Source organism: Cnephaeus nilssonii (assembly GCF_951640355.1).
Source record: "Cnephaeus nilssonii genome assembly, chromosome: 14".
Lineage (NCBI taxonomy): Eukaryota > Metazoa > Chordata > Mammalia > Chiroptera > Vespertilionidae > Cnephaeus > Cnephaeus nilssonii.
In genome coordinates this window covers 5,795,311-5,809,629 of record NC_137085.1, presented here as the reverse complement: position 1 = coordinate 5,809,629, position 14,319 = coordinate 5,795,311, and the positions used below count along the sequence as shown (strand labels likewise).

At 61.3% G+C, this 14,319-nt stretch overlaps 1 protein-coding gene across 4 annotated transcripts; it reads right to left on the bottom strand.

Moving 5' to 3' along the window:
• Positions 1–196: 196 nt before the first annotated feature.
• On the bottom strand, positions 197–14,209 carry AK1 (adenylate kinase 1). 4 transcript variants are annotated; one of them, XM_079791406.1, is made up of 7 exons: positions 14,080–14,209; positions 6,728–6,766; positions 5,225–5,260; positions 4,889–5,052; positions 4,142–4,258; positions 1,729–1,920; positions 197–1,485 (listed from the first exon to the last, which is right to left on the bottom strand). In XM_079791406.1, the coding sequence occupies exons 2-7, from the start codon at positions 6,732–6,734 to the stop codon at positions 1,417–1,419; spliced, it is 585 nt and encodes a 194-aa protein (XP_079647532.1). In that variant the 5' UTR covers positions 6,735–6,766; positions 14,080–14,209; the 3' UTR covers positions 197–1,416. The 4 variants fall into 4 exon arrangements, with proteins under 4 accessions (XP_079647532.1, XP_079647531.1, XP_079647533.1 ...); XM_079791405.1 differs by lacking the exon at positions 14,080–14,209 and adding an exon at positions 13,948–14,061; XM_079791407.1 differs by lacking the exon at positions 14,080–14,209 and adding an exon at positions 9,467–10,001.
• Between the last annotated feature and the right edge of the window lie 110 nt (positions 14,210–14,319).

Genomic DNA, 14,319 nt, shown 5'->3' with positions numbered 1-14,319 from the left:
ACATGGGCCCCCCAGGTGGGAGGTTACTGAGTTGGGGCTTCCCCGCACACCCGGGCCGGCATGGGGAACAGAGACAGCAGCTGCGAGGCCTCACCCGCACCCCACCCAGACTGGCCGGCTCACCCCGCATGCAGCCTGCCTTCTCTCTCCCCTGTATTACCATTTATTTATTTCGTGTTCTTTCAATAGACCCACCTTTTAGAACTTAAATACGTTTATTTTAAAGGAAACTTTAAATAACTAACGTAAATGGGAAACCAGCCACAAGCTGCTGGCACAGGCGGCCCGCCCGGGGTTTCATGCCACCAGGTGCGCCCGCCGCGGGCTCGCTCGGCTTTAAGGAGCCTCCCGGGCTGGGCCAGGCGTGAGGACCATGAGCACCGAGTGGAGCCGTTCTCCATGACCAGGTCGGAATGAGAGAACAGAAAAGGGAAGATGCTTCTCCCCGGGGGACCTGGGGGCCTCCCCACAGCACCGGGGCCTGGCATGTCCCTGAGGCTGCCCTGGTCTCCGGCGCCCACAGGCCTGGGTAACTAATCTTCACGCTTGGCTCAGTGTGTTCTCTTCCTAACCTGGGGGCAGGCGGGGTGGGCACTGAACCTAATTTGAACTTTGAAGCAGCTAAGAAAGGACAGGTTGTGACCTGCCCAGGGCCACCTGGTGGGAGGCTCAGATCTCACCTCCTCAGGGAGGCGCTAGTGACCATGACCCTCAGGGCCAGCCCGCAGGCCTCAGGGCTTCTCGCATCAAGGAGGCCAATTCACCGCCCACTTGGCCGGCTACTCTGTGCCACCACCACTACCAGGGAGCCCCTCCCCCACCCCCACCCCCGCTGCCCAGGAAGACCCCACAGCCCATGACCTGGCTGCATGCGGGAGCTCAGTCCCCAGCAGGAGTCAGGCACAGAAAACAGGCTCGGAGAGATGAGGGGTCAGGGCCAAGGCCGCACAGCAAGGGTGCAGAGGAGCCCAGGCCGGGCCCAGCTCTGCCTGACCACGAGTCCCGGAGGGCAAGGACCCTGCCTCGGTCACCCTGGGTCCCCAGGCCTGGCACAGCCCGGGGCCGGCATGCCCTATGTAAGGAAGCGTCCTGGGCCTTCCACCAGAGCCAGGGAGGAGCGGCTGGCTGAGGGGGGCGCAGGGGGACCGCGGGGATGGGGAGGAAGAGGGTCTGGGCACTCAAGGCCGGGCAGCCATCCGACAGAAATCAACCCCAATGGAAGCGAAGAAAAAGGAGTAAAACCGAATGTCCTCGGAAATTCCTTTAGTGCTCAGCTGTCCGTGAAAACAGGATAACGCGGCTTCCTCTGTCTGTGCTCCAGCCGGGCAGGGCGGAGGCGCTGAGCTGGGGCCAGGACTCCTGCGTCAGGACAGGGGTGGGGCTGGGCTCCGGGCTGGGGAAGGGGCTCCGGCGTTGCTACTTGAGGGCGTCCAGGTGGGTGCAGACCTGGGAGAAGACGCTGTCCACGGAGCCCTCGGCGTTGACCTGCGGGGAGACCGGTGGTGAGCAGAGACGCCGTGGGCCGGGCGGACCCCATTGTGGCAGGCCCCACCCCAGCAGCCAGGCCTGGGTCCGGAGTCCAGCCACAGCGGGCAGCAGCCCCTCGTCAAACCAGTGGGGAAGCCAAGGCCGAGGAGGACGGCTCGCCCAAGGTCACAGCGATTTGAGGCCAAAGCCAGGAAAAAAAACCAGGTTTCCCAGGGCCCCCTCGGCCTGCAGAGGGCGCACCTTGCGCACGATGCCACGCTTCTCATAGAAGGTGATGACGGGCTCTGTGGCCTTGTAGTAGGTGTCCAGCCGCTTCTTGATGGTCTCCTCGTTGTCGTCCACGCGCCCACTGGTCTCGCCCCGCTTCAGGAGCCGCTTGGTCATGGTCTCGGCGCCTGCGTCCACGTACAGCAGCAGCGTGGGCTGTCCGATCTGTGGGCAGGGCAGCAGTCACAGGGGCCCCTGTCCTGCCCACCCCGAGCCCAACTCCTCCCCATCTTCCCACTTCTGGGGGACAGCCCGACAGACCTTCCGAAAACCAGTCTGCCCTGCCGTTCCCCTGCCCAGACCTCGTCCACGGCTCCCCAGCGCCCTCGGGAGAAAATCCAAAGGCCTTTCCTGGCCTGGAGGGCCTGTGCGTTGGGCCCTGTCCCCCTCCTCAGCGCGTGCTGCTCACGCCTTTGCTCTCTTGCTTCAGCCACGCTGACTGGAGTCTCGGCCGGCTCTGATCACCCTCCTCGTGTGCCAGGCCTTCGCTCAAGCCAGAAACCTCCCAGGAACCTTTTCCCTCAAGGCCAAGTGCTCACCTTCAGATTTCACCTAACATCTCATTCCTCTGGCGCAGCCTCCCCAGATGCCACCCCCGCCCCACCCCGCCCCCTGGGACATGCTCTTCCAGACCCTTTACTTCGGCCCTCAGCACCTCTGGGAGGGCCTCTGGTTATTTACTTAACATCCCTCTCCCGGCCTGGCCGGAGGCCCCGAGGGCTATGGGCTCTTACACCGGCAGGCCTGGGTAAGGACTTGACAGAGGAACCAGGGCTGGGAAGGGCTGAGGGGCAGCTAAGCCCTGGGAGGTTCTGAACAGTGTCACTGTCCCTGGAATGCGTGTTTCATCACCAGGAAGACTGGGAACGGCAAGAAATAAGGTTGACCATCTTCCTTTGGTGAGGACCTGGCGCCCCCTGGTGTCCAGAGTCAAAAACACCAGGTGCTGGGCCCTGGGCAGAGCCAGGCGCCCACGCCAACACCCACAACAGCCCCGGGAGGGATGGGAACTTTCACTAACCCCAATTTCTAGGCGTGGCTTTGAGGGCCAGAGGGGACGTCACACAGCTGGTGCCTAGGCCCATGGCCTCCCAGTCTTTGAAGGAAGCCCAGCCAACCCCCATTTCACAGATAGGGAAACTGAGGCCCAGATCAGGGAAGACACTTCCCTGAGGTCCTGCAGCCAGTTAGAGGGCAGGAAATAAAATATCTTGCCTCTGGATGTTGGTCAAAGCTATGGAAGCCTAAAGATGGCCCCTGTCTCACAGAGTTGGGGAGTGGGGGTGAGGGTCTGGTCCAGCCCCCAGCCCACTGGGATGCCCAGTCCTCCTTGCAAGGCCTGGAAGGAGTCCTCTGCCCTGAAGGCCCTCCCCCCCCCCGCTGAGCCCCCATGGCCCCTTAATGACCTCTCCCTCCTTGGCACTTACAGCGCCTCCGCTTCCCCCATATGGCGTATAACACCAAGAGGTATGGGTGTATGTGTGTATATGTGTGTGCCCGTGTGTGCGCATGTGTGTGCATCTCTGTGTATAGGTACACCGAGTCCACGTATATGCATTGCCTGAGGTGCATGTGTGTACACTGCCAGATGTGTGCACACGTACACAGGCCTGTGTGCATATGCCTATGGCTTCATGCACACACATGTGTGCCTACGTGTTTGTGTGCATGTGTGTGCATGCACATGCCTGTACATGTGAGTGTTTGGGCAAGATGCTCTTGCCCTGTGGAAAGTTTTCCTGGTGGGCACCCATTCCAGGCAGCTCAGAGGCATCATCCTCAAGGCCCGCTCTCTCCGGACAGACTCCCGCTGGCCCCCGGAAGGAGACCGGACTCTCCTCCCGGCAGCCGAAGCCTCCAGCCGGGCCTGAGCCTCCCTCTCCCACACCATCCCCAGTTGCCCTCTCCCAACAGCTGTTCTCTCTGCACGGGCCTGGCCCTCCCAGCCCTGTCCATGCTGTTCCCTGCCCCTCCGACCACGTGCTTACAGGTGCCAAGCCCCACACTGAAGAGTGCATTCTCTCTCATCCTCATGCTGCCCCGCAAGGCAGCTGTGCCCTGCCTATCCCCATTTTGCAGATGGGAACACTGAGGTTCAGAGAGGCAGAATGACAGCCCAAGGCCTCCAGCAGGTGAGCTGGAACCTGAGCCTGGCCTCCTCAGCCTGGTGCTTCCCATTCTTCTAGACTTTTTCTTCTGGACTTCTAGAAAGAATCCCAGAAAGAAGCTCTTCCTTGGTTTCCCTCCTTCCCCACCTCCCATCACCCACAATCTCTCTCTCTCTCTCTCTCTCTCTCTCTCTCTCTCTCTCTCTCTCTCTCTCCCCCTCCATCATAGCAGCCTCTGCCTGACTGCCCCTGTCACAGCTCCGCCAGGTGTGCCTTACCCTCTGCTCAAACTCCTCCCCCTGCTGCACCTCCCGGGGGTAGCCATCGATCAGGAAGCCTTTGGAAGTTTCCACCGCGGCCATCATGGCATCTCGGAGCATGTCCAGCACTGTCTCCTGCGGGCACAGCACAAGGAGGAGGGACCATGAGCCCCACGTCCCCACCTCCTCTGGTGTGCGCTGCCCCGCAGCTGCCCCGCCCTCTGCACGGACAGCTCCCCCAAACCAGCCCCCGGGCCTCTCTGAGCCATGGAGCTGATGGATGGCTCAGCTCAGGCATTCAGCTGGGCCCGCGGGACACAGCTGAGGACAAAGCAGGCCTTCCCTGCCCTCAGGAAACCGAATTATCAACTCCCAGGCATGACACGGGTTGTATGGGCAAAGGAAGGGGCTACTGGAGTATAATATTGGGGGGGGGGGGGTTCTTAGCCAAAATCTGATGAACCAGAAGGTCTGAAAGCTGAGGAGGAAAAACATTCCAGGCAGGAGGAGTGTGATGAGTCTGAGGGGACAGAAAGGCCGGGGTGGTGGGAGGGTGGAGGGGTCAGCAGGTCAGAGTCCTGGAGGCTCTTGGGAGCTCCTGGGAGAAATTCTGTGCCAAGGGCAATGGGGACCCGCAAAAGGGTTCAGGGCCAGGGCAGGTCATGGCCAGCCTGCCCGTGTGTCATGGGCTTTGCTGGCTGACGTCCACTCGGGGCCACCATCACCCCCGCCCCGCCCCGCCCCGCCCCGCCGGGGCCCACTCACCAGTGGCACCAGCTGCCCCTTCTCCATGATCTCCGACAGCATCTTGCCCCTGGCCGAGCCCGAGCTGACCTCGGCCCGCAGGAGGTCCCCGGTGGAGAGGTGGGTGTAGCCGTACTTCTGGACAATCTTCTCACACTGGGTGCCCTTCCCCGAGCCAGGCCCGCCTGCAAGCACCCGCCCGTTCACAGCCGAGAAACGGGTCCCCCGCAGGGACAGGGCCTGCCCAGGTCACCCATCGGAGGAGGGGCAGAGCCCAGGGCGCAGTCCCCGGCCCGGCTCCCACCAGCGCCTGCAGAGACCCCCCTGCTAGTGCCAGCCCGCCCGCCCTGGACTCACCCACCACGAAGATGATCTTGGTTTTCTTCAGCTTCTCTGTGGGAGAGGAGAGGGGGCAGAGCTCAGTCGCTGGCACGACCAATGCTGGGCAGCACCTCCGATCCCAGGCCTGTGCTGGGCCCGAGGCAGAGGGACAGACCATCCCAGCCCAGAGTGGGTGCTGATGGCAAGGGAAGCTCAGAGACTGGGACAGGTCGGGGGAGAGAGGGCGGCCCAGGCAGAGGGACCAGCAGAGGCAAAGGCCTGGAGGCCACAGGCACAGGCCGTCCGAGGGACTCTGAGGGGCTCAGCCCCCCCAGTCCCTGTGGGAGGTCACCTCTGGCCTTAGAGTCTTCCTCACTGCGGAGGTTTTCCGAGGAGCAGCAGGTACCCATGGTCCCGTTCTGCTGTGTCCCCTACCCTTCCCCTCCCAGGCCTGGGCCTGCCCATTGCCCGCCTTCCCTGGGCGGTACCAATGTGGAGTTGGCAACCACAACATATGTTGCCCTGGAGACAGTTGCCGGGGAAGAGGGCCGTGGTGGGCATATGGAACCCTTGCCCAAAGAGGGAGGCCAGCTCACATTTCAACCTCTGCCTCACCACCCTTAGGACTCAGCAGCGCCACAGCCCCGCCAAAAGAGGGAAACTGAGGCCTGAAGAGACAGGGGCCCGCTCTAGGGCTGCCAGAACACGAACTGGAAGCCGGCCCCTTCCCAGGCTGCTGCCTTCCCTTCCCGGGAGCAGGACTGGCTGCGGGGCCGAGGGGAGGCGGAGGGGAGAGGTCCCGCCCCTTTCTGGCTCCCTGCCCCGGTCCAATGAGGGGGTGAGCTCAAAGCCTCCAGGGCCTCCCAGCCAGAGGAGCTGTCAGAACTTCTCTCGGGGCTTCCTGCCACCCGCCCGGCCGCGTGTGAGGGGCACAGCCGGGTGTGGGGGGGAGGGCACAGCCCGGTGGCAGCTGACGTTCAGAGCCCCGGGGTGGAAGGGTGACCACTGGTTTCAGGCAGCCGCAGCCAGGCCGGCTGGGCTCCTTTAAGAACTGCCCAGGCCCAGGCTCAATGCCAGGGATGGGGCGGGTGGTGCTGCCAGGAGACAGGCCAGCTGGGCTCTCTGCCCATGACTCCTTCTAGGCGGGCCCACAGGAGCCGGGAGGGCCCAAGAGCCGCCCCCTGGACAATGGGGAGCTCCATCCCTGAGAGGGGCGTTTGCCCCCTTGGGGCCTCTCCATGGGGCAGGCCTCCCCTCACCCGGGCCCGCCCTCTCCAGAGAGAGGCAGGGATTCAGCTCTAAAAATACCCGCGGAGGAGGTGAGCTGCGGGGTCCTCGGGAGCCCAGGAGGCCCCGTCGCTTCTAAAATTAATCTCGAAGGAGAGGCCTGAGGCGGGTGTGGGAGCTCCCAGGCAAGCCCTGTCTGGCAGCCCCAGAGCCGCCTCCAACCCCTCCCGGCGTGTCTCCCCAAAGTACACCCCCTTAACAGACGGGCACACTGAGGCCCAGGCAGAGAGCAGGAGAGAGGGGCCTCCATACCTTCCATCCTGCCGAGGTCCTGGGAGTGGAGTCAGCGCTCTGCAAGATAAGGCGCAGGCGGGGCTGGTGAGCGGGAGCTCCGGTCCAGCCACAGCCACAGCCACAGCCACAGCCACAGCCACAGCCACAGCCACAGCCACAGGTGTGCCAGGCCCTGCCCCGCCCTCGGAGGGGGCCGCTGCAGGCAGGAAGGCCCAGGAGGCCGGGTGACCTTGGGAAAGTCCTCTTCCTTCCTTGTGCTTCCTCTGCCTCACGTGTCAAGGGCAGCAGCCCCCTCCCGCCCCACCAGCTAAGGAGCTGCTCTCCCAGGTCCCAGGAAACAGGGCGGGGTCCTCTGCCAACACCTTGACAACCCTCCCCAGGGCGGAGGGAGGGGAAGGCTGCCAGGAGCGGGAGGAGGGACAGGAGTGTCTGTCCTCATCTCTGCTGGGCTTTGGGAGAGGATGCTCAGAGGGACACGGAAGTCTGAAGGGAGGAAGCTGCGTCCACATAGAAACAGCCCTGCAATTTTCCAATGAGGGGGTTCCCAGGCTCCCCCTGCCACAGGACCAACTCCCCCCCCCCCATGTGGCCCCTGCCCCCTCACCCCCTGGAGGACCTTACTCCATTGCCCTCTTTCCCCCCAGCATGGAATCAACCCCAACCCCTCCTGGGACCCCACTCTGCCTCCACAGCCCCCAGGACCTCCCTCAACCTCCCTTCCCATGGCCTTCACCCTCCAGCCCTCCCCAAGGCCACCTGCAACCATCTCAGCCACTCTTGCCTTGACCTTTGACTCTTGCCTGGGACCTCACCTCCGACCCCCACTCTACCTCTCACTATTGGCTTCAGGGTCCCAGGACCCTCCATCCTGCCCAGCCAGCCCAGGCCGCTCTATCCAGCTTTGGAGACCCTGCCAGCTCTGACACCCCGCCTGTGTCCCAGCTACAAGCCCTCCCTCCCACCCTCCTCCATCCCGCATAAGCACGGCCCTCCCTCTTGCTCCTGAAACTCTCTCTGATCTGTCCTCACCGCCACCTCTTTGTTCCAAGCAGGGGCCAACCCAGCCTCCATACCCACCAGCCCATCCGCAGGATTTCCCCACAAGCTTAAGGCCACATCCCTCTCCTGCTTGAGACCCTTCCATGTGTGGCCACTCACCTCCCAAGATAAAGCCCTCCCCCCTCCAACCTCTGGGACTTTATCAGCTGCTGCTTAAACTGAGCTCCCTCACCCACCATGGCCGTGTCCAACCTCCAGGCCCCAGCTCACGTTGCACCCAATGCCCGGATGCCTTTCCCTAAGGTGTTAATGTTTAGGACTCACTTCAGGTGTCACCTCCTTCAGGAAGCCTTCCTGGACTCTATCCTCCACTCCTACACTGACAGGTACCTCCTCTGGACTTCCCCTGGCGTCATACAACCACACACCACACACCACACACCACACTGTATTGGACTCTCTGTTGTAGTGCAGGCCTGTGTTCCCCACCAGACTGGGCCCGGCCCGGGCTGGTCAGAGGGCCCTCTTGGGAGAGAACTGAGGCTTGAAGAAGATAGACTTGCTCCAGGGCCTGGCTAGGTTCCAACCCAGGCCTGCATTTTCTGTTGCTCCGGGCCTAGCACCCAGTAGGTCCTTCGGCAGCTGCCTGTGGGGGCACGGTTAGCCTCTTTCCCGCTGAGTAGGCTGAAGGAAGGGTAGTAGCTGCCAACACTGCTCAGCAGCTGGTGGGGGAGGAGGGTCCCGAGGCCAGGAACAGCCTGCAGTGACCCCATCCTGCCCCGCCCCCTCCCAGTAACCTAAGCCCCGCTGTCCTGCTGGAACCTGCCACCTCCTTGGTCCAAAATAACCTGGGCCGTGAGGAGGCCTCGCAGAGGTCAGGGGTCCAGGACAGAGTTAGGTGACGGGCTCAGCACCCGGGTCTCATTGGGCCCCTGGGTCAGGGCCGCAGTGACTCCGTCTATAACCGGGTGGTCTGCCATGGGGTCTGGAGAGCTGGGGCCAGAGGGACAGAGACTTAACCTCCATCACAAGGTGGGTCCAGGGCAAGACCAAGGTCTCCCGTCTCTTGACCAAGAGCAGCCTTGCTGGTGGTTGGCAACCAACGAGGGTTCAAATCCCAACCCCATCACTCAGCTGTGTGACCTTGGGCAGCGGGTGTTCCCTGTCTGGGCCTGCACCCAGGCCCTGTCCCACTGCTGCTGAGGAGTCCCGAGTGGGTAGCTGAGCAGGACAGGCCCAGGTGCTGCCTCCAGGGCTCCCCCAGGCCCCCGCCCTTTCAGAGGCTGAGGCAGGGGGCCAACCTCCAGGGGGCCTCCTGTGCCCAGCACTCAAAGTGATGTGACAGGACAGCTCCACCAATCACACAGGCTGCCCCACCCAGGTCCTCAGGGGCGGGGAGTCAGGTCACAGCCCCCCTCCCAGGGCCCCAGCTGGGACATGCCAAGGACAGGAACCTGGAGCCCCAGGGGTACGGGCTGGGACAAAGGGGTGACTGTCTAAGAGGCTGGGAAGGACTGCAACACACACACATCCACAAAGCAGCACGGAGTGCGGCACACACACCCCCAGAGCAGAGTCTGCGGAGTGCAGACAGGCGGACACGCACAGGGCACAGCCAGGGACACACAGAGCCCCACACATCCCCAGGATACCCTGGCGCCCAGCAAGGCGCGCTCCCCAGGCGCCTGCGCTCCCCCGCTCCCCGCAGAGGCGCTTCCCCCCGCGCGCGCACAGACAGACCCAGGGGCGCACACTGACCTGGGGGTGGGGTGCGGGTGGGCGCTGGGGCCAGTGCGTGCCCTGCCCGTCCTCGCCAGCCACCCGCCCGCAAAGGCGACTATTTATAAGGCTGTCAGCAGCGCGCGGCATGCCGGGAGCCAGCCCCGTGCTCGCAGGAGGGAGGGGGGAGGGGGGAGCAGCCGGGAAGGGAGAGGGCTGGACCGGAGCGCAGCCCTGATGGGAGCCGGAGCAGGACTGGCGCCCTCCACTCTGCGCCCCGCAGGCGGAGGGCACGGCACCGCACAGGACTGTTCCCGGGGGTGTTCCGTTCCCGTGTTACCTCCACTGTGCCCACACACTCCAGGGGATGGGACGAGGCTGCCCATGTGACAGCTGGGGAAACTGAGGCCCGGAGAGGCGTGGCTCTTTGCACAAAATCCCACAGCAAATTGGTAGCAGGGAGAGGCCCGATGAGGGAGGGGAGGACCGAGGCCTGGATTCCGGGGCTTTGCTGGCCACACCAGTCCCCCGCCCCTTCTCAGACCGGCCCGGAGGCCCCTGGAATGCCTCCTCCCTTTTTGGAAGCGGTTCCAAGAACTCCTCTGGGACACAAACTCCCCAGGACCCCAAAGACCATCCACAAAACCCTCTCCCAGCTGCTGGTTGTGTAGATTATTAAAAACCCCAGCCCTGCCAGGCAACTCCCAAGGAGGATGTGGGCCATTCAGAGTGCTGTATGCGGGTGGGGGACCGGGACGATGGTCCTGAGAATAACAGCGCCCCCATAATGAGCACTCGCTGTGGGCCGGGCGCTGGGCAGAAAGACCACGGGACGCGGGCCCCGTCTGCGAATCCTGAAGCATGGAGGACAGTGAGTTCACACTGTCAATCAGCTTGCCTGCCGGAGGTTCCCAGGTGGAAAGGGACGTGTTTATCCACGGAGACTGACACGTAGTAGTAGGTGCTCAGTAAGGTAGCAGGGACCAGGACCATGCAGCTTCGGAACGCGGGGACTTGCCCGCTAGACACACCACAACCTTGAAAGCAGCAGCCCCGGGTCGTGGGGTGGGTTACATTTAGAATTTGTCTTGTCGGCACCAGGGACCCATGAAAGGTATGGGAGCCAAGAGTGAAACTACAGAGAGAGAGAGAGAGAGAGAGAGAGAGAGAGAGAGAGAGAGAGAGAGAGAGAGAGAGAGACCGTTTTAGGTGGGTAGTTTCTTAGCAACAACAGCAGCCTAGACACCAGGAGGCCTGGAGCTCGTCCCAGCCCTGCCACCTGTGACATCAGACAAGATCCTTACGCCTTGGGACCTCAGTTTCCCCATCTGTGGGAGGGGCAGGTGCTGGGCCAGAGGGTCTGCCTTCGAAGTTGTCCCAAAGGCCCTCCCCACAGCTGTCGGTGGCTGTGCACAATGGCACGACCTTTGGGGAAAGCAAACTGGTGAAGTCAACCAACAATTCTAAACATGCAGGGTCACGTGTGTGACATCTATTCCTAGAGATTTTTTCTTGGCGTTTTAACATCTCTGGCACGTGTTCTCTTATCATCCAGGCGATGGCATCTTGAAGGTGATGCAATGAAGCACATGATCCCCCAGGGGGAGGTGGGACTTTTGCTTCTTTCTTAAAGGCTTCCCCGTGCTTTTTTTTTTTTTTTTTAAATACAACAAGCATCTGTTATTTTATCTATAAAACACTTTTAACACAGATGTACCTTGAGGACATTATGCTAAATGAAATAAGCCAGTCACAAAAAGACAGATACTGTATGATTCCACCTACAGGAGGTATTGAAGTCGTCAAATTCGTAGAAAAAGGAAGTAGAGGGAGGCCCCCTGCGGCTGAGGGGCAGGGGAAGTGGGAGTTGGCGTTTAATGGATATAGAGCAGGGGTCCTCAGACTTCGGCCCGCGGGCCACAAGCGGCCCGCCGAGGACATTTATCCGGCCCGCCGGGTGTTTTTGCCGCCGCTGCCTGTCCTGCTTAGCAGCCGACTTAGCAGTGTGCATAGAAATTTGTTCATAGTTTTTTTTAAACTATAGTCCGGCCCTCCAACAGCCTGAGGGACAGTGAACTGGCCCCCTGTTTAAAAAGTTTGAGGACCCCTGATATAGAGTTTCAGATCTGCAAGATGAAAACGTCCTGGAGCTGTTTCATAGCAATGCACGCGTACTTAACACCACTGAACTGCACTCTTAAAGATGGCTAACTGGCCCTAACCGGTTTGGCTCAGTGGATAGAGCATTGGCCTGCGGACTGAAAAGTCCCGGGTTAGATTCCGGTCAAGGGCATGTACCTTGGTTGTGGACACATCCCCAGTAGGGGTTGTGCAGGAGGCAGCTGATCGATGTTTCTCTCTCATCAATGTTTCTAACTCTCTATCCCTCTCCCTTCCTCTCTGTAAAAAATCAATAAAATATATTTAAATAAATAAATAAAGATGGCTAACTGGTAAATCGTATGTGTTTTTTTGCACAGTAAAAAAGTAAATTTAAACATTGTAAAAACCTATTTTAAGTACCTGTTTTAATTCTTTCATTTCCATAAGACCTATGGATTTTCTATCAATCGTGGAATATTAAAGTTTCAGGATTTTTTTTTTCTCAGTTCTAACCTAAAGAAAGAAAAAAAGGTGGGAAAGAGGAAGAGAGGCAGGGAGGGATGAAAGAGGGAATGAAGAAAGGAGAAGATGGAAGGGAAAACGGAAGGAGGGGAGGGGAGGGGAGAGAGGCAGGGAGAGAAAGAAAAAAAAATGCCTGGAGGAAACACCCGGGAGGTCGTACCCTCGGCTGTTCACAGGGAGCAGGACTGGGCGAGGCCCTCCCTCTTTATCTCACATCGTGTGTATGGCTAAAGTTATAACATTTTTTAAAAACCCTAAAAATACAACCATATAAAATGAAACCAATTTTAAAAAACACTTTAAAAATATTCCGGTTAAAGAAAGCACTCCCAGGCTTGAAAATGAGCCGGCATGGGGGGGGGGGGGGGAGGGGGTCAATCTGGGACGGCCTCGCTCTGAGTTTCACAGGGAGGCGAGGGGCTGCGCAGGGGGCCTGGCCGGACTGCTGAGCCTGGGCAGGAAGCAGCGGGGTGGCCACTCCGGGAAGCACCTGCGGGGCGTGCGGCCGGTGGGAGATGTCGCCTGGGAGGGGTGGGGGGTCACAGGGTGAGGGGGACACACAGGAGTGCGGTGGGCTCTGAACCTCAGCTGAGGAAGTGGGTTTGTCTGGACCCACAGCGGGGAGCAGGTGAAGGATTCAGAGCAAAACAGGACCGTGAGGAGGTGGGCTCAGGAAGATAACTTTGATAATGAGTATACTTATCTCCGGGGGGCGGGGAGGCCCCCGAGGGGATGAGTTTGTGGGGTTGAGGACTAGGCCCCAGACCTCTTGCCCTCACCAAAGTCCTGCCTCCTGATGCTAAACCGAACTTCCAGAGGGTCTACCCCTAGCAAGCCACCTCCTCTTGAAGCACCCCTGGGGCTCCCTCCATGCCCACCGGAGGGCAGGCCGGTTCCCAGAAGCCTTTGCACCGAGCCAGTGCGTGCCGCATTCCGTATCTCCATCCCCACGCAGGGCCTTAGGCTCCCCACCTAACGACTTTGCAAGGAGTCCCTGTCCCTCCGACACGCCCACCACCACCACTGCCGTGGGCCCCGTGACGTCCCAGCCGCCTGCCGGTCCCACGGCTGCCCAAGCACGGATGGCCTCTCCAAGCAAGAGGGATGGAGCCTTGGCCCCGGGCTGGCTCCCATGGCCTTTTGCCATCTGGCCCCAACTGGCCTCATCTTCCGGTGCTCCCGCCTCCCTGCCTCCTGGGAGAGGCTGTGGGTCCCACCACCGGGCTATTGTTCGAGCCATTCTTCCCACCTGACGTTCCCTCCCTCTTCAATTGCACCTGAGACGGCGCCTGGCACGTGGCTACTTACTAGAATGTACATGTGAATTAGAGACAAGGGCAGCGAGCCCTCCTCTCCTCCTAGCTCCCTGGCCCCCCATCCCGGCTGGCCCGGCGCCCGCCCGGGGAGAGCTCGTTCCCCGTCCCCAGCAGGCCGCCTGCCCTTGTCTCACAGCCACCCTTTGTTAGGCCTCTGCTCCCAAGGGTATCTTATCTGCCTAAACAGGTTGTAATCTCCCCGAGTCACGGACCCCCTTCCTCCTGCCAACCTGGAGTTGTAAACAAGGCCTTTCACTCAACTGCTGCTCCCCACACCCCTCCCAGGCCCGCGGCCCCGCCTGGCTCCTGCCTGCTGGGCCCAGGGAAATGTGGGCTCCCAGCCCTCAGCATCCCAGGCCCTTGAGCCAACCGCTGACCCCACCGCCTGCCCTCTCCCCCTGAATCCTGTCCCGGCCTCCTCTCTTACTCCCCCCGCCCCCCCCCCCCCCCCCCCGCCCAGCTGCTCTCTATGGCAGGGATGGCGTTCTCCTCCCGCCCCCGCCCCCGCCCCCAGAAACTCTTGCCCCAAACTCTGCAGGACTCTTCCCCATCTCCAGGCCTCAGAAGAACGTCACCTACCCCAAAGCCCTCTCGCAGCGCCTGGGTTATTGACTGTAGCCCTGACTCCCCGCGGTGGCCTCCCCAGGTCCTGAGCTCCCTGAGAGCAGTGTGTGGTCCTGGAACTGGGCTGGGAGAGGGGAAGTGACTTACCCAAGGTCACAGACGCAGGGGGAGGCAGGACTGGAAGAGCCAGATGGGCTTGACTCGGGAAACCCACACCGCCCCAGCCTCCTGAGCGGCCAGCTCTCCGCCCAAGCTGCACAGTGCATGACTCACCGGCCAGCTGAGAACGCTGGCTGTCCTGCTTGTGGGTGAGCGCCCAACCTAGGGCATGGGCCCTGTCCCAAGGCGGCCCGGAGCCCAGGGCCAGAGAGCCCAGCTTGATGGGGA